Here is a 27,771-nt window from a genome sequence, read left to right as displayed (position 1 = left end):
AAAACACATAAGAACATTCAGACCAACACCTACAAGAAAACACAACTGTGGCCAGCTGGACATAAAGTCTACTAACCTTGAAATTACTTCTAAAATTAAAATTGCACGATCCATTCAGAAACACAAAGCACATCTGCTGAGGAACTGACCCCATAAAGGCTGCCTCACGCCTGCACGACTGCGTAACAGTGGTGTATTACAGATCAGGGACAACGGGCTCAGAAATTAAAACATACAGAGTTTTTATGGTTTACATTGCAGTATTTTACACATTACTTGTTGTGATTAACTGAAAAATCCATTAATAATGCTTACTATTGTATATAAAAGACATTTGGTATCAAAACAGACAGAAAAATAGTAGAATCTTTCATAATGGTATTTTTCCAGTGACTTTTTTTTTTTCTAATGACATGTTCACATGGCAACAGAATCTTGGCGTCTCTTTGTTTCACCACTCTACCTGGCCAAAGAAACCTCCAAGTTGCCAGCAATTTTCAACCCTGGGCATTTTTCCTATGCACTTATATACTGGTCTTATTAAATAAGCCAATGCTTTTAACTTCTGTAGTATTTTAACTACTTTTGACTATTAACACACAATTAAGGACTGATGGGAAAATGAGGTGATGTTGCCTGGGAGTTTACCTCTGCTGAATAGAAGAGATTCTCCTCTCTCACTTCCCCCTCACACATTGTAGAACTGGCTGTACTTATATATATACATACATAAAGCCCTGTATTGGCTTTATAGCCCAGACCCCAAAGCCAATTTGCCTCGTTAGTCCAGAAAAGAGAGCATACAACTTCCCATGCAGGCTACAAGAGAGCTGGAGGTATTGAAAGGGTATGACAGACACCAGAACTGCTTCAAAGGATGTGGCAGAACTACAGACTTTCCTCCATTAGATGGTCTCAGCTGCACATGAAACTGTTGGCTGAAACAAAGAGTTTAATTGGGCTGCCCAAGGGGACACAGACAATATCAACCACTGTGGGTGCAGTCAGAGAACCAAGCCGGGCTAGGAGGAGCACCCAGCTCCCACAGAAGCATCTCCCACTCCTGCCCTGGGAGGTGGGTGTTCATCTGAACCCATGGGGAAGCCATTTCAAGGAGTTAAACCTGGACATAATTATCCTCTTCTTTTCAGTACTATAAAAGTTTTTGCAGCTTTATCATCCTGAATCAACTAGCTACTGTTTCACACAAGCATTTCCCCAGATCATCTCAAAGAAGGAAGAGGATTGAGGCCAAGAACCTGACACAGCTCTCTGAATCAGCTTTGTCTCTAGCAGACTTAAAACAGCAATGCAAGCCCTCATGCTGAGGAACAGACCCTCCCCCAAACAAAATCAACCCTCGTTTTCTTCAAAAAATGAAAGAGACATGCTTGCTTACTTATTTCTCTATGCCGACATTTTTTGCCAAAAGCAGGCCGTCAAAACACCCCCCCCCTTTTTTTTTTTTTTTTAATTGCCTTAGATTAATTTACATTACCACTGGGAATGAGAACAGTTATTTACTCTTCACTCAATGCAGACTACTTGCAAAAAGCTCACCAAAAATACATAACAAGCAAATTCCTAAATAATACCCACTGATTATGATTTTCAAGCATTCATTTAGTTCTATATTCTAATGTAAAATGGACACTGATGGGCACCAAATAAATCGTGACTACATAAATATACTGATAAATACATTCTGACCATGAGCCTGTTTTTCAAAGGAAGTCATAAAATCCATTCTGATAAAGAACACTCCTCCCATTTTCATTTCACAATGAAATGCTTTGGTGTAGAGGAAACAATTTGATTTTTTCCTGTCTCATAAAACAACCATTAAAAAGGCGTGACAGACCTTATTGACGCATTACACGCAGAGGAAGGCAGCCTCTCCTATAGACCTAAGCAGGAACCCCACAGTTTAGATCAGATACCAGTGTTTCAGGGGAGGATGTAAAGAAAAAAAAGCCCTGCATACATTTTGCATGCTCACATTATAAAAAAAGAAGGAAAAAAAGCCAAACATACCTCTACCTATCCCCGAGGAGTTCAAAACTAACTACTTTTAAACAGATTTTGTTATTGGAAAGAAATTCAAACCATAACTACATATGGCAAAATGATGGACATAACAATCTTAAAATTCAGTAGGAAATATTTCATTTTTTTAAAAATATTCAAGTTTTTTTTAACGACCATTCCTTCAGAAGAGAGAGTCAAAAACCCTAAACAAAACACACGTATAGAACCTAAGGCAGAAAAAACGCATGTAAATGCCCCAAAAAACCCTGTACAGGTTATCATCTTAATGTAAAATTCATAAATTGAACTGTTAGGCAGAATAAAAATCTCTCAAGAACAGTAGAGCCTGCAACAATACATTGTAATTTGACTTATAATAATAACAGGAAAGCAATAATTTTATTTCAAAAGCAAAGGTGCTACATTTGAGCAAAGCTCTTTATGGAATAGTTACTAATAAAGATACCATGTATTTTTGCAAAGTGTTAGTTTCTGCAGCAGCCATTTGCATATTTGAAGAGTTAGGCAAGATTGCTCTCTCAGCCTGAAGTTTCACTGGGACTCTGCCAATAACTCGTTCTATCACTTTGAGCAAATCACTTCCCCACGCCTTCGTTTCCATCTCACCTTTCATGTTTTTTGCAGTGTCGTTCAGTTTTCACTCACTGTTTGCATACCCAAGGTAACAGGGCCACAGATGCTGTCAGTTCTGTAAACACTACAAATAATTAACAATAACAATTTCAAGCAGCCAGGTTTAGGACTGAATCACTGCTTTGATGGCAGAGCAGTACCAATACACCGGTACCACGATCAAACCACACTACTTTGACATGGTTCCCCACGGCCTCCTCCTGGAGAAACTGATGTGTTATGGCCTGGACAAGTGGTCTGTGCGGTGGGTGACAAATTGGCTGGTGGGCTGCACCCAGAGGATGGTGGTAAATGGCTCTTTTTCAAACTGGCAACCCATCACAAGTGGGGTCCCCCAGGGATCGATATTGGGCCCAACGCTATTCAGTATCTTCATAAGTGATCTGGATAACGGGATCAAGTGTAGCCTGATGAAGTTCGCGGATGACACCAAATTCAGTGGGGAAGTAGACACTCTGGAAGGGAGAGGACCCTGCAGGAACATCTGGAGAGCCTGGAAGAGTGGGCTAACAAGAACCTTATGAAGTTTAACAAAGACAAATGTAAGGTCCTGCACCTGGGAAAACATGATCCAGAGCGCAGCTCAGACTGGGATCCACCTGGCTGGAGAGCAGCTCCGTGGAAAGGGACCTGGGGGTCCTGGTGGACAGGAAGCTCAACACGAGTGAACAGTGTGCTGCTGCGGCCAAGAAGGCCAATAGGATGCTGGGTTGCATCAAAAAGGGCATCGCCAGCAGAGATAAAGAAGTCATTATCCCTCTCTACTCAGCACTTGTCAGGCCACACCTGGAATACTGTGTACAGTTCTGGTTCCTGTTATACAAAAAAAGATGTGGACAGGCTGAAGGGGGTCCAGAGAAGGGCCACCAAGATGATCAAGGGTCAGGGAAGCCTGCCGTATGAAGATAGGCTGAGGGAGCTGGGCTTGTTCAGCCTTGAGAAAAGGAGGCTTAAAGGTGATCTCATCACCATGTACCAGTACTTAAAGGGGAGCTACAAAGATGGAGACTCCCTTTTTACAAGGACTCACATGGTGAGAACAAGGGGTAATGGGTACAAGTTACTCCTGGGGAGATTCCGATTGGACACGAGAGGGAAATTTTTCACAATGAGAACAGTCAATCACTGGAATAATCTTCCCAGGCAAGCGGTTGACTCCGCTACGCTGAACATGTTTAAGACTCAGCTGGACACAGTGCTGGGCCATCTCGTCTAGATTGCGCTAGAAAGGTTGGACCAGATGATCCTTGAGGCCCCTTCCAACCTGGTATTCTATGATTCTATGATACTTGACTATTTAAGGATGTATTTTCAAAGAAACACCACAGGGTAATTGCTCCCTTGCTCTCTTTTCTCAGTAACAGCCTAAACTGAAATAAATTAACCCATCCTTGAGCTGCAGTTGCTAATCCACAAGGTGCAATTCCTGCTCTTGTCCAATGCTCCTTCTTGCAGATAACTTTGATAACCCTTGATTTTAAACTGAAGTGTTTTATTTAAATGACCATAATGCTCCTCAAAGTTTCCTCTGGATAAAACATCCATATCCCTATTTGGGATATCTGCAGTTGACGCGTGCCAGTTCAGACGTGGCTGCAGCACACACAGGATTTATCTGAATGTTAGCCTACATGGTTTTCTCTGAGAAATAACTTGGAAGTGAAAGATAATCTCCTTCAGTTTGGGATCTGTTGACACTTTAAACAACTCCGCAGCAACAACTCTGGCAAGCTGAAGTTGCAACAGATGAGACTGAATAAGCTGTTTGTATGTCAAAATGTTACTCATTTCTGCAAATCTCTTTATCAAACATTGACTTACTTTTTTTTTTTATACATATAGCAGTGCACTCTCTTTCTTTCATTTAGGTTGGTACAAACTTTTTTTTTTTTTTTTTTTTGAAAGGGAGAGAAGATACCAAGCAAACCCCACGTCTCCTCTTTTAGGCCCTTTTCCTCTTTTAGGCACAGCAGTACTACTAGATGTGGTATTAGGGCTTTCTATATTAATTTCCACTGCATTTCTCTGTTAAAGACCATATATATCTGCTGCTCACATACCATTTACAGGCTACCTCAGACCCACTGTTTTTATAGAAACTAGATGAGGTATCAAGATGTTTGGGAATTCACATAAAGGACACACAAGCCAATCTTATGAACTCTAAATTAAGATTTTTTTACTTTATATTTTTAAGGAGTCAGGTAACGTTCTTTTGCTTCTTCATATTTCTAACTCTAACAGAAATAGTAAACCCCATCAACATTTTTAAAACATAACTTCTTTCACTAGCACAGAGGCCTAGGAATTTGGCACATGCATCACAGCACACAAGAACGTGAGGTTATTCTCCAAGTGTACATGAGCGAAGTCTACAGCAACAGATGCCACATTTTAAATGTGGATTACTCTGGTCATTGACCACTGTTAAAAACTCCTGACCAATGAGATGAAAAAGCAGTTATATATAAAATGGTGCTGAAGAAAAGAATGAGACAGGACACTGACTCTAGTCCCAAGGTGAAATGTCCATTGCTGAGACACAGGAGCCCCTATTAGCTGTGACTTGGACTCAGAAAAGCAGACCCAGGTACGAGTTTCCTCTTTCTCCTTATTTTCCTTTAGCACCTTCAGTAATAATGTGTCAACAGGAAAACCATACAGAATCCATTTGTCTTTTAAAGACTTTGGCTCCACAATTATTCGGTTCCTTTTTTTTGGAGGAGAGAGTGGCAACAGCAGAGGGGAAACAATAAAAACAAAACAAAACAAGAAAATACCACAACAGCTTATTTCTAATGCAGTAAGAACAGTGACAATTTGCAGTTAGTTTCAATACTGAAATTAGGCAAATTTGAATGAACATTATTAAACATTAGTGTTAGATCTATTCATTTGTTAGATTTGATTTCCTTATGGTATAAAATCCGTAAGACTATTCAGGTTATCTTGTCAAGACTGCTGGAAAAATACATGACATCAGAAGTAAGAGAGTCTTCTCCCAGATTCAGATATTCAACTGTACGAATCCTATTACATATGCAACCAAACTGTAAACCAATCCTTTTCCCTTTTTCTCCAAATGGCATTCAGCTGTCTCTGATATTACTGTATAATTTAGCAACTTTGAAATATAAGCAACCAATTAAGACCATATCCACACGTTTGTTCTCCCCTCTGGTGCGAGACTGACAAAATCTGATATTTTCCTTTACAACATGAGGCTCGGATCAATTACAAATTAAGGCTACTTCTGTCAATCTTCACAGCCCTGTTTATGAATAATAAAGGCAGAGGAAATGCCTTCAGTAGTCGTGACAGATATCAAGCTAAAGCTAATCCTGCCATTATACTTTTCATCTAAACAAGAAAAAAAAAAAAACAACAAAAACCAAAAAAACAACCAAACATTAAAAACAAGCACTCATTGTGATATAATGCATGCATCCTATACCTACAGTTGATGTTCTTCACCCTGATTATTTTTATTTTCACCTATAATTAGAAGCCATATATAGGCAGAGGAACAATCAACCGTCACTCAACAACCGTAACCAGTCACGCTGAATACACTCGCGTTTGCTTAATACCATTGCAGAACCGCACAGCTTTGGTTCCTGGTAATAACCATTGCTGACAATATATTCTCGAGTAAGGCAGTAGCCAAGCTGACAGAAACAACCATTACATAAAATATAAGAGGATAAATGGAAAATGAAGTTCGTGGATTTGGTAAGTGATACTACATTAGGTGTATTTGCTTTTATTAGCCTTTCTGGTGGCAAAGAGACCTTAATTGGACTGGGAAACTCTATTGGGAATTCAGGATAACCCAGAAGAGATGATACAAGACAGGGACTCAAAGCCTTTGAGCCTGTTTCACAAGTGGTGTACACATCCTAGTTCATTCCGCTTTTATTGTGGTACAATAAATATAGAATACATACAGGTGAAGGATAGAAAATATGGATTAATATGTGTTGAATGTTTCTCAAAATACATTGAAGCTTTTTGCTCCTACAGGTTCTTTCTCTGCCTCCACCTAACATTCCTTACACAGTATTCTTCTTTACAATATGACCTACAATTTATTTAAACACAAGTACCTTTTAACCATTAATTTCACTCGTGAAAACCAAAATTAAACAGGTGACACAGTCCAAGTGTTTCAAAGTAAAACTGTGTAAGTAGCAATCACCACAACCCATATTTGCACTCAGCAGACTTAAATTTAAGTCATGGTGCACACAATCTGATATGAATACCTTCACAAGGCTTCAAATTTCTTTGCCAAGTCAACTGTAAATACAGTCATAAAACAAGAAATGAAAACTAATAAGCACAATCAAAGCATCCTATCAATTTTGTTATGCCTTCCTGCAATTCACCGCGCACTGGCAAACATTAATCTATTCCTAATTTAATCTAAATTAGAGCAATTTATTTAAAGCGCATGCCAAGTTTAAACATGAATAGTCTATTGAACACAGAATATGAAAGCTGTTTAGGTCCCAATTTCATGAAGTTAAAATTCAAGAAGTTTGTCGTCTAGTATAGTTTAGTTTAATCAGTTGGACTTCTTAATAAGACTATATATAAGCAGGGCCATGAAGAGGGAATAAATAATGGCCATTTTTTAAACAGGGATTGAGTCAAGAAATTAAACTAACTGAACTAAAACAGCTTTCTGACAATTTTGAACATACATGCAGCCATGAGAAACATAAATGCTGACTTTCATTGAGGAAGACTAGCTAAGTAATATAAACTAAAATCAAAATTAAAATTAAAAAAGTCTTTCAGCATTAAAGACGAGAACATACTGTTATGTTTACAGAAAATTAGCAACGAAGTGTACACAATGAGTAACAAAATAGAGATTGGCTTTGGTTTTACAAAACACTGTTTAAAGTCAGTTTGTGATTTCAGATGCTGTTTATGTTCCTAAAACACAACTTTCAAAATGAGACTTACAAGCTGTTCATCTATCATTCACATGAAGCCATTTCGATATGATAAGACAGTGACTGAGGCAGCAAGTTTGGAAAACCTTTTGCCTACTTACAACACAAGCATTGCCATTATTTTTTAAAAACTTCATTATGCTATCAGTATTGAGGTTGTATTTGTTATATTCATTGCTTTTAAAGTTTTTTGCAGAATTGTAGTATCTACAGCATCCTAGAACTTTCATTTTAAAAGATGAGTATTTATGTATGCAGATCTTTTTATACATGTGAATGTGTGTGCACACAGAAGAGCAGAGAGCTTATGTGCATGTACAGTGGTGAATGAAGAAATAACTTGGATTTTATACTACAGTAACTGCCACGAATAGTCAAACTATTTTAAATGTCATATATCATATAGAAGATATTTGGCTCAAATATCACAGTTCCATAACCTTCTGTACTATTTTCTAAATTTGAGAGACAATTTTTGACATAAACTGTGACAAACACTGTATGAATATCACGTTTTAATATGGCAACTGGTTGCTTACATTAAAAAAGCCTTAAGTCCACTGAGTAAAACACCCACATGGATATATATTGATATATGATAGACAAAAGTGGGGAGATTTCTCGAGGGAAGAGGAAATTCCCCTGCTAGTCTTGTCTCTAAAGATACTCATCATAGTGCATTTTCCATCCTCCTACTTACGGATCTTCTCCCCATATGAGACCAGATGGGATCTCTCAGATCTCACCAGGTTTTCGATCCTAGCAGAGCTGGGTGCCCTTTGCACAGACTTGCTGTCAGGTTCATTACTATTTCCTGCTCTTCTGAGATCCACGATTCATTTCTTTTGAGTACTTTTTCCTCTTTACAGAAAATTTGAATTGTTGGCTGCAAGCGTGTGCAGCCTTACTATTCAGCTTTGATCTACAAATAATTTCTTCTCAGGTGGACACTAAGGCTTCTGAAAGTCAGTCATGTAAACCACAGGGACTTCTTCCGATTTTCCTTGCATTAAAACACATCAAATTGTACAAGACAGGAAGAACATGGAGACGCTTCTGAGTGAAGAAATAGAACAGTCTTCAGGAAGAATACCCAACAGAGTCCTTCTCTTTTATCCAATCGACTTTTTTTCATCTTGCTCTGACATTTCATCCACAATACCCTGAATATTTTTCAAGTACTTCTATAGTCTCCAAGAACTCCATAGAATTCCATGGACTGAGAAAGTATTTACTGTATCACCTTGACAGCAACACTAAACATTCTTGATTCACGGTATGTGACTGCATCCAAAACACTCTAAAAAATTACCTCTATAAGATGTGAGAGAGGCTGAGAAATTACGTTTGATATCTGTGAAATCGTCCAAAATAGGTCCTGAAGTAACATGCGAGTTGTCTGCCTCTGGGCTTGAACCAGATGAGGGTAGAAGTTAAATTTATGTAAATTTTTACATATGGAAAACACCCCAAAGTGCAACCGAGTTTTTCAAATCAGAGCACAAGCCTGTTAGTGCCAACTTTTGGATTTCTTTCAGCAGAAGCCAAAATTTGTGAAAAAGAAATTATATTTGCCTCCTACAACAGAATAATGGAACCTACAGATACACAGCATATTTCATATAACTTGATTTAAATAAGGCTTTTCACATTGCCTTGCATGAAATTTTCAAAATCAAGCAAATATGTTCCAGATGAGGCTACTACAAAAGTAGATTCATAACTGGCTGGAAAAATCACATGCAGAATAGTTCTCAGTGCTTCAGTGACAGAAGGAAAGGTGATATTGAACTGGGGTGTACAGGAGGGGATGCCAAGTTCCATATGATTCTATGTATTTTGGTTACTGGTTACAGGTTACAGATCCTGGCTGAATTTTTCAGTCTTGTCACTAGCATTTAAACCAGATGATGGAGTAGAGAAAATGCTCATAAGGCTTAAACGAATGCAAAATCAGGAGAGCTGCAAGCACACCAAAGGGCACATTCAGAGTTTCAAAGCGTGTTGTCAAAGCAGAGAAACAGCCTGAAAAAAGCCAAGGTTCGAGACTCTACAGGTTAAGCAAAAAGGGTCCAAGGTTTGACTAACAAGAAGTTGGAAATCCAATTATAGCTGGAAATTTTTTTGATTGGCGTCAGTCTAGGGCAGCTGAAATAGGATCTAAGAGTAGAATCTGATCCACTTAAATCTCCGAGTCCACTCGGAGTAACCTCAAACAATCAGATATCATTTGTCATATAGAAATGCCAGATGTTCGGCACAATCTTAGCTGAAACGTGCTGACTCCAGAAAACTTTGACCAGACTTCTGACCCCCACCCTATCCTACCAGGAGTCCTGTCCACCTCACTTTACTGCTATGAGACCTGAGATAGCTCATAGCCAAACTCTGGCAGAGAAGTATCAACATAAAATGAAATTATTCATGCAGCAATGGTCCTGGACAGAATTCAATTACACAAAGAGAGCCCGAATCTAGGTCAATAAATGATGTCTTTAAAACTCTCTCAGAATTAGGATTCACATAAGGCAATTCAGTGGAGGAATTAATATCATACAGTGCAACTGAAGTGGTGCTATACTTTAATCAAATTTGGCTTGTAATGTCAAACTGTGCCACCAATACCAGACGTTTATATTTCTCATAAGGAGATCAGCAGAGAAATATATACCACAAAATTGTCATAATTTGACTACTACATTAAGACTATATACTCCATTCACATCTCTCGGACAGTTTTTCTGAATCATAGAATACTGCTAGTTACACGGGATCTCAGGAGTTCATCTGTGTAACCCCTCACTTGAGCAGAGCCACCTTTGACCAGGTTGCTCAGGGCCTTGTCTAGGTGTGTCTTGAATATCTCCAAGAACAGAGATTTCACAACCTTTCTGTGCAACCTGTTCTGACCGCAACTACCCTCACTGTGAAACGGTTTTCTCTTATCTGATTGGAAATTCCCTTTTTGCAGTCTTTTCCTGTTACCTCCATCTGCTCTATACCCTCCATCAGCTGGCTGAGCAGAAAGATGCTGTTAGGCTTCCATTCTTCAGGAATAATCAAACTCAATTCTCTCAGAGTCACAGGACATCTCAGTACCTCACGTGCTCCGGCTCCCTAATTATCTTGGTAAATCTCCACTGGGGCTCTGCTATGCCAATGTGTTGGGAAGCTTAAAACTGTCCTAATGTGGTCTCAGCAGTGCCAAGTAGGGGGAAATATTCACATCCTTTGACCTCCTGCCTATCCCACCAAGTCATTTTCTGCAAAGCAGCCTGCGTAGTTGGCAGCCAGCCTCTACCAGTGCATGGAATCACTCTGGTGCTGATGCAGGACTCCACATTTGTCAGTGTTGATTCTCCAGCCCGGTGGGTCCCTCGCTCTGCCAGTCTATCTACTGCTCTTCTCAATCTCGTATAACCTGCAAACCTGCTACAGATGATCTCTGTCCCATCATCCAGGTCATTGATGAAGATATAAAACCCTCTCTGGCTCAGTATCAAGCCCTGGGTAATACCACTCATTACCCGGGCTGCTGGTTAGTCTTCACCCCATTCACCGTGACACTTGGGAGCCTGCTGGGCCAGTCAGCTCTCCACACGCCCCACCATCCACCCGTCCAGTCTGTATTTCCCCAGTTTAGCTGCAGGGATACAACTGAAGCTTGTGTCAAAGGCCTTCCTAAAGGCAAAGTAACTAATATCCAATCCTCTCCTCTTGACCACAGGGCCAACCATTTACCCTTAGAAGGCTACTGAGACAGTTGGGCACAATTTTTCCTTGGTAAATCCACACTGGATTTTCCCAGTCATCATCGTTATGTCCTTTATGTACCCAGACATGCCTTCCAGGGAGATTTGCTCCATGACCTTCTCTGAAATGGTTCTAGCTCCAGATGAGCTTTGTCTTTCCTAGTTTTATTCCTGCACATTCAGGCAATATCCGTCACTTTTCTGCCTTTGCTTCCGATGTCTATGTACTTTCTTCTTGTGTTTGAGCTCAGTCAGGAGCTCCTTCTTTATCCCTACTGGTGTCCCGGCCACACACACACAAATTCCTGCACTTTGGAATAGATCATTCTTGTGCTTTGAGAAGAGTGTCCTTCAAGATCAAATGGTTCACCTCTTTCTCGTCAACACTATCACTGACAGGAACCTGTCAAAAAGATCCCTGAACAAATCAAAATCTCCTGTCATGAAGTCCAAGACTGTAATTCCGCTATTTGCTTTGATCAGTTCTCTTAGAAGCCTGAATTAAAGCATCTCATGACAGCTGCTGCGAAAGCTGCTGCGAAAGCTGCTACGACCTTTATATCTCTGACCAGTTCTTTTTTCTTCCTGAATAGCAGGTCCAACACACCACCTCCACCAGTCATCCATTCAGACACGGATAAGCCGTCTCAAGAAAATCTCTTCAGCCTACTCCAGAAACTCCCCATATTACCTGCCACACCATCAAGTTGCCATTCCAGCACACATCAGGTGGTTAAAAAACCCACATAAATATCAGGGCCTGCAACCTCCAGTTGTGTAAAGAAGTCTTCATCTACTTCCCCTTGATTAGTTGGTCTGTAGCAGACACACACGTTGTCCTTCTGTCCTCTGATCTTTATGCATAATCTCTCGGCTGGCTCATCACCCCCTCCAAAGCAAAGCTACGTGCATTCAAGCCAGACCTCCACACATAGTGCAACTCCCTTCTTTGCTTCCCTACCTCGTCATTCTGAAAGACTCTGTATCCATCCCTTGCAGCTATCCTAAGACATCTCTGCAATCCCAAATGCCTCACAGCTCTGCAATTACATGCAGACTACTAATTCCTCCTCGTTTCCCATGCTGGTAATATTAATTCACATGCAGAATATCCTTGCTTGGATCAAACTTAAATTTTTCATGAAAAACAGTTTATAAGAAATGGATAGTTCCACTACAAAAAATCTTGACATGGTGTACTACTGGATACCAGCAGCGTATTCAAGTCATTCACTTGAAGATCTCACTCCTATACAACTCTCAAATACAGCACAGAATGGCAAACACTGACTTTTGCAGCATGAAAGTACAAAAATCAAGCAGTATACTACACTTACTTTGGAATTTTGAAGGTGATACAGTACATCTCAAATAATGTTTTGAGATTGTTCTCTAAATAACGTGGCATATTTGTTTACAGTCTATGATTTTTCTTTATACAGCATTCAAGAATCACTCCTTTTTTTTGGTGCCTGAGTACTTGTCAAATGCCTATCACATAGGGGTGACAGGGAACCATCTGCCTCTCTCCCCCAAAGGCACCTCCTTTTACTTATTACCACCTGTTCTTTTTTTCAGTCCCCAAATGGCAATTCTGAGCAATGCCAGATACACTGGAAAAGGCCAGGTTACAGGTCCTGGCTGAATTTTTCAGTCTTGTCACTAGCATTTAACCTCCACAAAAAACCCCCACATGTATCCATTACTGAGGTTTTCACAGACCACACAAAATAATGCTGTAAAAACGACGACAAGAAATAGCTTTGTTATAATTGAGCGTATTAGTATATCTGATCTGTAATTGAAATGCTCAGAGGCTGACCCATCAGGATCAAAAGTAACGTAAAAAGTTCTAAGTAAAAAAAGCTGGTTTTGCATAAAAAATTATGACAGAGAGATTTTGAGGTCGCGTAGAAAGTCATTCCCAAGGCACAACTAAGGTTCTTCCTTCTCGCTGGGATATTCAGGAGTCCTCCGTGGTGGCATTTGCAGGATATAAGAAAAGACCACCTATTTTCTAATCAATAAGGCAGAGAGAGGAGCATCAAGACTGCCAAATGCTGGCAGAGGGCAAGTGCAGAGGACTATGGTAACTGAGGTACTTCCCTTTCTTTAGGCAGTTCTTAAATTCTCCCTAAAAGGCAGACCAGGCAGCAGAGCTACAAATCCAGTGAAATTCCCAAAGGTACTTAGCCTCCAGGGGCAGGACATTATCTGAGAAACAGGGACACAATTTCAAACTTCAAAGTATTTTGAAAGCAGATGTGATGCTTTTCAACTCTCTTGCAGAATTCTACACCTGAAGTTAAGTACAGAGGATATTGGTAGGAGAAGAGCATTTGACTCAGACCATTTACCTGAATCCTACTCCCTCTCCTCCCCCTTTTAACCTTCTCGATTATGAACAGTTGTCCTAATATCTCTTCTCTCAATGCCACAATTGTTTTATGTATTCCAGAAAAGGCAAAATTGTGGTTTCTGTACAGCCAATCCATTTCCAAGTACAGTCTTCTTTTCTAAACTTATCAATGGAGAATTACAGAATTTGAAAATAAAACAGCCACTCCAAGAACCCTTCAGATTACCCTACCTTTTTTAGCCAGTCAATTCTTTGTTTTAATGTTTTCCACAAATAACTTCCGTATATACTGCAAGCTTTTCAGAATTCACCCCAAATACAAAAAAGACCAACCCAAAAGAAACTTATGTCTGATCAACAATTATATTAAGCTTATTCTAGCAGATGAGAGTCTGCATATACACTGGTCTGTGTGGCTATGCACAACATACACTCACACACATTCACACACCAAAACTGTCGCTGTGCAGAAGACAAGGTGAATCACCAAAATACTGCTACCTGTGAAGTCAGAAATCTATGTCCAAATACAGAAAACCTTTTGTTGTAGCAGATAATCACATACTTTATGCCTATTGTATTTAAAAACTATGCTACCATCTAAGACTGAAGAAAATACACGTGTGGTATTTTACTTCCAGACCGCTCAAAACCCTTACAGTACACCTCAATAAAGCTATGGATAAAACAGTATCGTTCTAGGCAGCAAAAAGCAAAATGTTGGAAAATTTCCATATGAAGGGTTTAGATCAAAACAAGTTAATATAAAGAAGAGACAACTAAGTTCTGATCTAATATGTAAAGTGCAAACAGTTTTACTGGTTTATTTCTATTTAACCTTTCTCAGCATATCTCCCTCAAAGTCTGGGTAACTCTGCCTTTTCCAGCTACTCAAACTCATCTCTGATGGCAGCCAACTACCCCCTTCCCCATTGTCCTTCAAACCACAATCAATGCTGTAGTCCATTTATAGACACCCACACAGTAGTCTTGGTCCATTTCTTCAACACTGGCCCGTAAAGAATGCATGCGGCCTCTCTTGAGAAACTCCTACTTTCTAATGTAAGTTTAATTTATTAAAGATCAATTTGATATGATAAGCAAAAGGGCTAACTGGAAATAGTTTGTAAACAGACAGATGTTTGCCAGTTCCATTTAGGAAGGAGAAAACAGAGAACAGCAAGGGAAGGGACATACCGCTAATTGGGATGAAGAACTTTGAAGAACACTTAATCAACATTTTTTCACTGAAATTAATTTTCACATTGGCAAAGTAGGTATTTCTCATCATCAGGTATGAATTTAAAAAAAAAGCTTTCTGTATTAATGACTGAAATGTTCAGAATAGGTTTTGCTCAAATTAGTGTTTTTAATTTTCGTATCAAGATCTCTCTCATGGAAGAACTACTATATATGATACCTTCACCCTCTTCCCTGAATACAGTTTCCTTCTTGCTGTTCAGGTATTGTGATAAGGTATTAAAATAAGATATCAAATATCTGTATTTTCTTCAACTGTGTATATTATACCAGTTTTCTTGTATCAGAACTAAGACACAGCACATTCATTCCTAGTTGCACTACTTGTTATGCCACTACTCAACAACAACAAAAAAAATAAAATGCACTTTCAGTGATGTACCATGTGGTTATCTCTACTGTTGGAAAACAACAACTAAAATGCATCAGTGTTGCACAGGGAGTGCATTGTTAAAAACACTGCAGACCATGTAACAGAACGATACGACTTCGGGGGTGTATCTTTACACCCGAAATGAGACTCCATCAACACTGCATCCATAATCCTTTGGCAGCATGCAAAAGAAAAAGGACAGCATTATAAGGCAAAGTCCTTTAGTAAAACAGGACAGGTTGCCAGAGTAGAACAGGAAGGAGAAACCACTGGGCAAACAACAGGGGAGGGAAAGGAAGAAGAGTGAGACCACAGGAACTAAAATAATAACAGCAATAGTAATTTATAAACCACTACTGGGAACTGGGTGAAAGTACAAACTTGGGCAGGGCTTCAAAACCCAAGTACATTAATTATTCAGTATTTTTCAAACGTGGAAAATATAGAATAATGCTTCTGCTTGAAAGATTTGGAAACTACTTGTATGATTCATGCATGTAGCAGAAATAAAATTACTTCTATTAATTTTTCTGGCAACCTGATGACAGTAGGCCATTGCTGGATCCAGTTGCCTAACACTACTCGGAGGTTGAAATCCCACAGCTCTATAGTATTAAAGCTACTGAATCCAGTAGAGGGCATCTTTCATTCCCCAAATAATTGCGGGAAGTACATGCATCTCTTCAGCCAGCAATGAAACATACCCATATCCAAACGAGAATTCAGAAGAAGTTATAAGTGCACAACTACTCTACAAAACAATCAGAAAAGAAACAGAAAATCTCTCTCTTTATGGCACGCTCATAACAGTTTACTCTCTGCACGCTGAATGCCAAAACCAGGTCTAGCAGATTCACATCTGTTAAAATTGCAAGTGTGAAGTTACATCATACCTCTGACCAAGACTGACATAAGACTGTTTCTCCTAAATCCTTTCCATCCAGATAAAAAAGAAATTAGAATTTTGAAACACCACCCCAAAAAGACAAGCAACACAAAAGCCCCCAAAAGTATAGAATTAATATTTTCTTGTCTGACTTGTCTCTCCCCTCACCCCCCTTAATACTGGTTTTCTTCGTTGTCCTTTTTGAAATTATTTTTAAGAACTGCGTGACCTGAAAGAGCAAAACAAGCTGACGCCTTAGCAACAATATTTGTACTACCTTTTTTTCTGGAAGTTAGTAGGTCTTTAATCATAACAGCAATTATTCTCTTTTAACATCCTAAATATGCAATGCAGGACATTGCAAGAAGGTGAGTATTGTTAGTAATTCCACTGACTGGAGCACAATAACAAATATTTATCTTTAAACTGCAGCTGTAACTCAAAAAAAATTTTGCAGTTGCAGTTTGCAGAAATGACAAAGCTACTTTTTAAACTAATAGCAGAAAAAAAGCTTCTGACACTGGAATGACTTCGGTGTAAAATATTTCATTTGCGGTGTGCTCCATAATTGCTTATTTTTCACTTTTGTAATTTCAGCAATTGTTTTCATTTTGGTTATCCTGTTATTTTTTTGAAATCTCAGCATGCAACAATATTTCAGATTTCTGGCTATGGTTTATTATTGCAGTGAATAACATATTTTCCAAAATACAGGGTGAATCCTATAGAATTTCTTAATTTCTCCTAAGTAACTTTAAGTGTACAGAAGATGACACTGAACCACTCATATGATTTAAAAAAAACACCCTAGTCTAGCTGAGTTATATATAACACATCATGTGGAAAAGGTCCCTTGAAATTGTTCCTCCCCATCTTTTGGCACTGTACTGTCACGGTTTATCTTACCAAGGTCAAGTATTATCAGCTGGGCTCCAGCCTGTGCATTTCCAACATCATTTTCTGCAATGCACTGATAGAATCCTTCATCTGATTTCACCAGACCCAAAACTTGCAGATTATGTTCTTTCTGAAGTGTAAAGGAAAAATGCAACACTTAAAAATGGGTTGCAATTGCAAAAACAATAGTGTTGTTATGGCACATTACTATGACAGGAGAAACTTCTGAACAGTAACATGGAAAAGTGTATTTGGATTTCCCGTCAGATTTCATCTCTTTTGCACTGAATCCTCAAATTATATGGTATCAAAAAGCAGCAGAAGCTCTTACTAATGGCTATCATTTTCTAGCATCACATATCACTGGCAAGTCATAACATTTCCACAGCCATTTTTTATGATATTTTAAGCACTGAATATAACTGCATAGCTCACTGTTACAATCCTACAACCTTAGGTACACCCAATTATACAACCATTAAGTTCTCAACCATGTCTCAGTAATGACTTTCACTACATCTAAAATTTCCCTCTAGAAGTATCAGTGTGCCAAAACTCATGATCCACAACTCAGTTATATTTATATTTAAACTCCTGTTTGAAATTATGATTTTCATCGATCACAGACGATTGCAGAAAACAGTCAGTCAGTGTTCACGGCAAGCCTGCACTTTAACAGGTTCAACCAAAGTGCGTTTTGTCCTTGTATATGTGTCTGTCTCTCCTGGAAAATCTAAGCTATAAAGAAATCAACCCATACGATATAAGCAACATGCTTTAGTGTTTCAGTAAAATGACTGAATTACAGAGCATTAAAGGTTTCAAGAAACCATTTCTCTTCCAGGCCCCACACATCGATAGCACAAAACCAGGAAGCTGGTCCTACAAAAGAACCTAGCTTCCATGCGTGTGTGTTAGAGGACTAACAGACAGGTCAACAGCTTAAAAATCTGCAAAACAGGCAATATACTTACAACAATTTTGAAATAGTCACTTGGGATCACCATGTCTCCATTCTTGACCCATTTCACAGTTGGAGTAGGTTTTCCCGTCACCTCACACTCAAACACGATGTCCATAGATTCATGAGCATAAATATTTGCAGGCTGCTTCAAAAATTCAGGAGGAACTTCAAATAAAATGGAAGACAGACAAAAGATGGTGTTAGCATCCACAAAAACACATCAGTTGTGCTCCTATGCAAGCATACAGTAAGACTCAACACATAAAAAGATGGCTTCAGGGACTCTAGCATGAACAGTAGCAATGTTGGCAGAGATTTTCAGACCAGGGTTTGATAGAAGCTGATAGAAGCTCTGTGTTATTTCAAAATTACATTTGGGCCAGTTAAACAGCCAGCCATTTTAATCTGAAATGACCTCTTGAGAATACATGAAAGAAAAAAATCGAGCCAAGATGTATAAAGTGTAAAATTAAAAAGTATTTTAAAACCAAGAGACATAGATGCCATTTGGAAAAAAACATTTCTGTGGTTGAAGAACATGCTGCAGTCTCTTATCTGCCATAGGCATGTTGCTGCATGCTAAGAGACCACAGCAGGCAGTGGATTTCAGACATCATTCACACTTCCTTCACCAGCTCAGAGTTCATCCGAGCAAACCATTTAGTGCTTAATTGTGCAACAGTTTTATGCCCCTTTCACAAATAAAGAATCTTGTGGGATAAGCTCTCCAGCAAGATGATGAAAGGTTATACAAAAACCTTCACCCCTTCCTCCAGCAAAGTTTATTAATTTATAAAACAGAAAGATAGTAAGTTAGATTTGAAATTAGAAAGATCAGGCTATGATGAAAATGGCTGTCTAGAACTACACTTTGATGCTCTGTAAGTCCATCTGGAGCTCCATAAACCACAGAATATTGGTAGTGCAATCAGGCTACATTATACAAGAGCACACCATGATTAGCAACAATTTATTTATTCAGACAAAACTCTGCAGCTGATGCAACAGAAATTTTTCAAAGAGTTCTTTGTACTCAATACTTGAAGTCAGTAGGTAACCAAAAGCTAAAACTATATAAAAAAGACATTTTAAAATGAATGGACACAAAACTAAGATGAAACTTTTCTAGGGTACCATTGCCTTGTGTTTCTGTGGAGAAACTCGGCTTACCAAATACACGGTGCTGTATTTATCCAAAGATTTTTTTCTCTGGTTTGTGTAAGCCCAAGGAACACTATGTACAGGACTACACACATACCTTTGTATCATATTGACAATGTATTACAGAAATGTATGACCAAAGACATGTATAGCCTAACACAGTAAAACAGAAAGGTTCTTCATTTAAGACATGTACCAGAGTTGTTATCTCTGGGCCATGGCTGCCTTTTTAAATGTCCTTATGTACTCAGAGTAAGATTAATTAAATTAAAGATCTTTAAAATCCATAAAAACTCAGAGATACAGAATTTTTTTGGTAATACAGGCCCCAAAGTGTCCAATGCGTAGACATGTTAAAAATCTTGTGTGAACAAATGCGCCACTATAAGAAGCATCCAGCTGCACATGAGGACTCTCAGCTTCTTTAGCTTAGCGGCAGAAAGAAGAGCTGTTTGCAGGCACATACAATTTGAATATCATCTATTATGAAGAACATTCACCTATTTATTTATTTTTACTACACTCATCAACATAAGGGCAATTTGCTTACTTATGTTGGCAGGCCTGATATCAAGTTCCAGGAAAGTCAAAAGCAGCCTTTTGCCCTTTAATATTTATCAAAGAAAGTCAATATGGAAGGGCTGCAGAGTTTAGGCAAACATTTTACATGCTTCACCTATCAATGGGATTTATTTCATGCTAGGGAATAAGAAATACTAGATCATGTTTTACTTCTTCCTATGAAATGATTGTAAAGGTTTACAGGTGGATTTAATATTTTTAAAAACAGTTAGCTGGGAACAAGCAGCTCTCCAAAAACCCCTCAAGTTTCGGATCATAAATTAAATAAGCTAATATTAACATATGGAAATATTTATTTACAGAGTAAGAACATGGCTTAACTCTCAGATAAGCATGCAAACCTATACCAGAAACTACATAAAGATGTATGTATGTGTTTGCTGCTTGAAATCTCTCGCATAGGAGCAAAAATTTGGATGGGGTTGAGTCCAGTTGCCTATGACTTCAGACATCCATTTCACATAATCATTTCCATAAATTTACCAAAAAGGCCATAAAGTCCACCTTAAAATGATTTAGATATTTTTGTACTTACTATCTGTATCAGCTGGCTGTTATAACCATAAATAACTCTGACATTTGAAAACTTCTGAATTTATTGGTGGCCAAATACTGATTACTTACTCTTTATGAAAACAGCGCCTTTTATTTTAAATTTTTATTTGTGCCTGGCATTTATCCTTGGCATTTTTATTCATTGTGAGCTGCACTTTTTCTCCACTCCCTTCCCACATCCCAGCCTTTCTTTTGGCAGGCTCAACAAGTCACGTTTGCGTAGTTCTGGTACGACAAGTCACCCACACCCTCCTCACAGAGCTTCTGTATTTGCTCTAGTTTGAATTAATCTTTGTGGCCTGTAGATTTTCAATTATTTGCATGCAGTTTCAGCTGTGTCTCACCAGCAACTTGAAAAATGGCATAAATACAGTGTTATCGCTACAGCAAATATCTTACCCAATTCATTCTACTACTGTATTTGCCCTTTTCTAGATGCATTATACTGATGTCAGCCTGTGATAGATCATTGCTCTCTCATCGTTAGCCATTTCTAACTAATGAGTAATTTTGTTCCAGTCTGCTTGATCAATAGTTTATGTTCTCATTTCCTTTCAATCTCTTTCTCCTTATGTATGCGGACAGACACACACATTGATTCTTGAAGTGCTGACATAGTTGAAAAAAGGCAACATAAAAATCGGGAACATGAAAAGTTATTTTTTCTGTGAATTTACAATGCTCCAATTTTCATAACATTCTTCACAGGCTAACATTTAATTCCTCAGCCATATATTAAACTTATTACAGGAATCCTAATAAACATAAGCCAATAACATCCACTGTCAAAAGCACAACACTTGTCTAAAAAAAATTAATCTGATGACCTCAGAAAACACGCAAATTGCTGTACTGAGTAGCTACACTGTAAAACTCAAGGATGAGAAAAGGGATATATAAGAGAAGTTCAATAAAATCACAAGTGGCTCTTAACACAAAAAATAGCTGCTCTGGGTTCAAGACTGCCTTTGCCAAAGTTAGTTATTTTATCAAAAGAAGTAGCATGATACAATTTACCTCTAATTAAACTACATTTTTAGCCAGTTTTCCATTTACTTCTATGTGTTTAATGGTTACTGCTTTCGAAAGCATATTTAGACATTTTTTTATTTTGGAAACGATGAGCATAAACATCACAGAGGAGACACGGCAGACCTTCCCTCAACAAGAGAAGCATCAGAAAGGGCAAGCCCGTACTCCTCAGTGTACACCCATTGCCTGCCCAGTGCAGACAGTGTGATGGGAGGATCTCAGCACAAAGCTTTGGAGACAGATGTCTCTAGTGGTATTCTACATATTTTCCTCTTTGAAGGTGTTGCCAGCAGTTCAGACTTCCCTTAACATCCACATACTGGGTAAGAGACTTCCATGATAGCTAGCAGAAAATAGGTAGCTTTTTAAAAGCAAACCAAAAATTGAACCACAGAAGAAGGAACAGTAGTAGTTTGGGAATGGCCATTGCTAATCTGAAAGTTGAGAGTCAAGTGGAGGGTGAGGAGGAGGGAGGAGCGCCATAAGGGAACTGATGGACCATCACATCTGAAACAAAATTAGGGCAAAGTAAAGTTCCGGGATTATTTCTGTTTCCTCCCCTAATGTTTAACCTGTAATGAAGACATTTGGAAAGTACTCAAATATCTTTATGTACTGATATCACTTTAACTTGGGGCATCATCCACAAGCAGGCATTAATACTGAATCGTAAGATTCAATAGTTTTTCTGCCACAAAAATGAAAGTTGGCCTAGATATCCTATTACCTGCTCTCAAATATTTTTGATTTAGGAGATTAAGAATTTGAAACACATTATTTTTTCAAAGGGACTTTGCTTTTCTGGCTCACGGAGCAAATGCCAAGCTGCTTAGAAAGGGATAATAATATGATACACGTTCACTTTATTATCATTCACTTTCCAGTTAATGAATTAAAAAATGTTTTTAAAATACACTTTTAGAGTTTAACTATGCCAATGTTTAGCATTCACAAAGATTAACACAATGCAAGTACAGATGTTTGTGGCAGAGAAGTTAAACTGATAACCAGAGAGCAAATGAGCCAATTACCATATAAAATAAGATTTGTAATGGAAGATTATCCATTGCGTTACCGAACAGACAATTAAACTTCAAAGAAGACTTGGCAGCTCAGCTCACTCTTCTGTCCCTCTTAATGTTAGCACACAAATAACAACTATTTAAATTGCAAGATGCTTGCACAGAATTTCACATGCACTGTAGCACCCTTAGAGAGTCCCTATCCAAGAGTATCTTTCACCCTTTTGTAGATTTAAAAGATGAAATATTTTGATCACAACAGTGATCAAAAAAGAAAAGAAAGAAAAACAATCTACATCAGCAGTTGATTCAAACTTCTAAGCTAAATCCCAGTGAAGGTGAAATATTTGAAAAATAATAGGCTTTTTTAAGCCTACAGCTGTACAATGATGGGAAGAGCTGAGGAACTACACTTATGCAAAAGGAATTGCACCCATGTTGAAGTGGAAACGGGAATGGGTGCTGGGTGTGGATCCCATTCCACAAATACGGGTGATCGGAAGGAAATGGAAGCAAATTGCCCCAACTCTCTGCTCCTCCAGCTCTTCAGGGATAAGAGTGGTGGAAGGCAACACACTGCCATACAGGACTGAAATTCTATCTGATTCATCCTTGTGCATGATGAGCATGACCCAGTACAGTGAATTCACAAAGAAAAATGTTGGCTTAGGATCCACATTGTCTGTGCATTGTTTTTTAAATGCTCAAGGATTAGAAACCTTTGAATAGCTATGTGGAGAGTATTAAAGCAGCATCATTTATTCTGAACTTTACAGAATGACTGTTTCTTCAAATGTCTTTTCAGTGGTCAGTAGCTCTTGCCTGTTCTCTCTCATTAAGACAGAAATTTTGCAGCCTTCAGGGGCAGAGTTGAAAGAATCTATTTTCAATTGAGCCATCTGTACTGCTTCAAATGAGAAAGAAATTAATTACATTCTGTCCTCTTCTCCATCTCTTGAATAGCTTTCCTTTCAGTCTTACAATCACTGACCTAAGAACAAAGGTTTCTGGTTTCACAATCCTATTTCAAACCTGAAACATTGAGCTGAGCTGTAACTAGACAAGAAAAGGAAAAATTCAAGGTCTGCACAATTAACTAATCAGAACTTTCAACTTTCTTAGTTACAAGCACAATGAACCTTCTCCTACAAGAACCAAATCAAAACGCTGCTACTCTAGATAAGATCTCATTTTTATGCAAGTTAACCTTTCCCAAAAGTCAAATCCCCTCCACGTTGCTCCACAGAAGGAGGAAGAAAATCCTAATGGTGGCAAAGCAGTGATTCCTGATAATCAGAATTGAGCAACAAAGAAAGCCTTGCAGAAGCAGAGAAGTGATCTCAAGCAGGCAGGCTGTTTATATCACCATAGTAAGAAAAAAAACCATAAAAGTCTAAAATATTTTTTTAAAAGTATCCAGAAATAAACTAAGCATTATATGTCTAGTACTTCTCAAAGGACAGGCAGCTGCAGCTGCACCATTATCTCACTTCCTAATATATTTAAAACACTGTCTGTTGTACATGAAGCACATAAGTATCTCACTTTGACACAACAGAAACACAGATTGCAAACTATACTTTGAAAAGACTTATTTTCTTTTTACAAAGCATTAATAAATATGCTGTTGGTCCAAGCACAGCATCAGACAAAGACAACGTACACATGATCAACTCTGAAAGGTAGATATCATCTCTATTACAGCGTTTTGCTGTCTCCCCATGTCCTCTATCACCTTCCTCATTCCATGCAGATGAATTACTCTCCTTGCTCCCATCAATTCACCATACTCCTGCAGACATGACTCTGCTGTTAACTCTAAGTCTCTCAAGAGCTATGTGACTATATAAGCATCCTGTATGTGTAACATGCTGGCTCACAGCACAGGTGCAACACCCACTTCGTGGTCCTCCCTAACTGCAAGTCAAAACTCATTAGCATCACTAACCAAAGGAGCTTTTGACTAGTCCAAACAGGTCTCTGGTAAGTGTGGAGTAGTAAAAAGCGTCATCTCTAGGACAGGAGAACTTCTACCTGTGATTGCTGTCCTAGCAACTTGAAGCAAAATCCAAGATCTCACTCAGCATCGCAGTTTCACAAACTGACAAGACAACTCATACCAGGATTAAATTTCCTGATTAAGTATGATGTATATGTTTTGTAACCTGTTGTTTGCTATAGCATGAACAAAGAACATGCATTAACCCCACTGTAGGACTATTCCCTTTGCACACCGATACAGCATAGTAACTTCTCCAACAGCCGAAGGCAGCCAAAGGACTGAATTGCAACAACTGAATTTCCAAATAGACATTGCCAAGGACAAGACTGAAGTAGCCGTTTCTGCTTCCTCAGCCACCTACAAATGCCCTCAATTCCCCAAAATTAGGAGTGTGTTTTCTGAAGTCACACAATTAAATCCTAGTTCTTGTCAACATCTCTTTATCCTCTTCCTTCTATACTTTTGTCCATGACAAATGTATCTCTATCAATCAATGCTTACCATTAAAATACAAAAGCAATTTCTAAATCCAGAAGTTCTCACATACTCCAAATAGCAGATATAAAAACTAAGTAGACTGGATAATTTTTTCATAATGTGTCTCTGATCAATCACAGCTTAAGCATTCATGGTCAAATGACTTCCATTTTATAACTACATTTCTGGTAGTTATAAATCAGGATTACCAATTATATTTAAACTGAGCATTTTACTATAAAAAAATGGTTTTTATCAGCCTAAAATGGCAAGCCCTAAGGAATTCTATCTTCTCCCCAAGGAGAACAAGATATCCCATTAGGATATGTTGCAAATCCTATTAGAATCCTCATAAAGTTAAACTTAATTTCAGCAACTGCAAGTTTGTTTCCAAAAAGAATATAACTGCAATATGATGATCGCCCTGTTAATCCATTCAATCACACCTTGAATCAGTATTAACATATTCAGTGGTATCGCTGCAATACATAAGACATTCTCCAAACCTACCTGTCAAGCGACAAACCTTTCTATTTTAATAAGATATTGGACAGGATTTAAAAATCTGTAAATTTGCCAAACTGGAGGGTGTTTTAGTGGATAGCTCCATCTCCAAATCACACCACAGGACACCATTTCATTGCTTGGGATAAGTTTGCTTTTCAGTACTAACCCCAGAGAAGACTGCATTACATACAGAGTGCATTTTATTTAAACTAATAGCAATCTCCTTGGTCAGTTAGCTGAAGCCAACTAATTTCTGTCAGCCAGCTGGCACGAGACATAGGGCAGACTGATGAAAATGTTTTAAATTATTTGTATTATCATAGTACTTGGGAGCACCCACGGAGCAGACCCGCCATGCTAAAAACAAATGCAAAGTGTTTAAGTATCGCAAGGCAAACAATGAAATTAAACAAATTCAGGATAAATTACAACATTAAACCATTAGAGAGCAAGTTGTCAAACATCTCAGTTATATTCACCTAAGTAGACTCAGGTCTACTGTCTGTTTTCTGTTTCATGGTAGCAAAGTGTAATTACAAACTAGTTAGCACGCCTACTGGTCTTCTAAATACATGTTTTTCCAAAATCTTGATTCTGCTCCAAAATAGCATGACATCCTTCACTATCTGCCATTCCCAGCAAAACAGAGATAAAATATAGATTCATGTTTGACAGTGGAAGCTTTTATTATCTTCTAATTCTATATTATAGTTGTACAAATTACCTGGTTTTCTTCATGTGTATCCCCCCCCCCCAAAAAAAAAAAAAAAAAAAAAAAAAGGAAAATACACTTTCAAAGAGAAATGGGGAATTATAATGTTCTTTCTTGAAAATGGCAAAGGTATATGGATAAGTACTTGGGGGTGGGGCGTGGGGGAAAGATTTAAAAACCAAAACTGTGTCACAGGGAAGTCAAAAGTCTTCCCAACCTCTGAGCAGGGCTGTCATGTCCTTAAAACACACTTAATATGCAGCTGGAAAATTTGCATAGCAAACAAAAGCTGACAAAAAGGAATCTTTCTAGAGAAATATCCACAGAATATAAAACTGTCAAATGAATATTAAAAAAAAAAAATAAAAATCGCTGTACCAAGACACAAAAAGATTATAAAAATGTAAACTAGTACATGCACAGCATTTTTTATTGTGCAAAAAACAAAGTTCCAGTTTATGAACAGAAACTGCAGGTGAAAGTTTCTGTGGTAGTGACATTATAGTATTTTTCTTACCTAATAAGATAATGACTAGATGTGTCCGATATTTACAAGTAAACAATTGATGGTTTTTTACATTTTAGAAAATTAAAGCTAACGTACCTATAGATCAATGGTTCCCTGCTTGTGGCATCCTGACCAGTATGAATTCTTTCCCACTGCTTTACAGATGAAGCAAAGAAAGAGGGACTACTGTTATGTTCTGTTAATGGGATCTCTAGTATGGACTATGTTACACTAGTCAGACTCAGCTCATCAGCTGAAACGGGACAAATGCACATTCAATGCTCTATGGTTTTGCTCATGTGGACTGTCTGGTGCTTTACAGCTTCCTCCACTAACACTGAAGTATCTGCTATGTGCAAGTATGATTTCAGTGATGGGGCAAGGGCAGGGGATGACCAAATTGCATTTGAACACAAATATTTTACATTTACAGTGAAAAGCTTTAATTCACAAATTGCTGAAGTATGAACTATTCTTCAGAGGCCAGCCCCTAAATAAACATTTCAGAAGCAGAAACTGAAAAAAGAAAAAAACAACCATGCAGTGACATTACAATTACCCAGAAACCAGATAAGGATAAATAGTACAGAATAATAATAAAGTAAAATTATATTGATCAATTAGAAAGGTAGAATAAAAATGTCAGGATATAATTCAATAAATGCGCATTTCTTTTTCAGAGAGAAATAATTAACTGTACATTTATGGAATAGAAAGTAATAGCAAAAAACTTTGCAGAAAAAGGTCTGAGAAAAAAGGACTTTATCAGAGATCACAAATATGACCATGAACTAAACATGACCCCCAGTGTCACACTGGTATGAAAAGAAGCGATCGTACAAGGAGGTATAAGCAGCTGCTCCTGAGACTCCTCTTCCATCCAACATGCACTAATGCCTCGGCTGACTGTGTCATTTGAGCACCACATTTCAAGGAAAACATGAACTCTGATTTACAAGAAAGCACTGAAAATGATCAATGACTCAGAAAATTGGCTTCAAAAGAAAAATGGAAGTAATGGATTCAGTTATTTGAGCAAAGGCAAGATTAAGCAGTCATGCAATCGGACACCTCAA

At 38.2% G+C, this 27,771-nt stretch overlaps 1 protein-coding gene across 11 annotated transcripts in view; it reads right to left on the bottom strand.

Moving 5' to 3' along the window:
- The window catches only part of NEO1 (neogenin 1), a 220,275-nt gene that overhangs the window by 62,870 nt on the left and 129,634 nt on the right, over positions 1–27,771 (bottom strand). For all 11 annotated transcript variants that reach the window (XM_087744390.1, XM_087744386.1, XM_087744395.1 and 8 more), the window contains exons 6-7: positions 18,148–18,302; positions 17,183–17,303 (exon numbers count right to left, since the gene is read on the bottom strand). In XM_087744390.1, coding sequence (XP_087600516.1) covers positions 17,183–17,303; positions 18,148–18,302 — 276 coding nt within the window. The remainder of the gene's footprint in view (positions 1–17,182; positions 17,304–18,147; positions 18,303–27,771) is intronic.

The sequence above is a fragment of the Nipponia nippon genome, unplaced genomic scaffold, assembly GCF_047370975.1.
Source record: "Nipponia nippon isolate SJK-2023a ecotype South Korea unplaced genomic scaffold, ASM4737097v1 scaffold_9, whole genome shotgun sequence".
NCBI lineage: Eukaryota > Metazoa > Chordata > Aves > Pelecaniformes > Threskiornithidae > Nipponia > Nipponia nippon.
The sequence above is the reverse complement of the archived record's forward strand: the minus strand, read 5'-3'. Positions and strand labels throughout refer to the sequence as shown.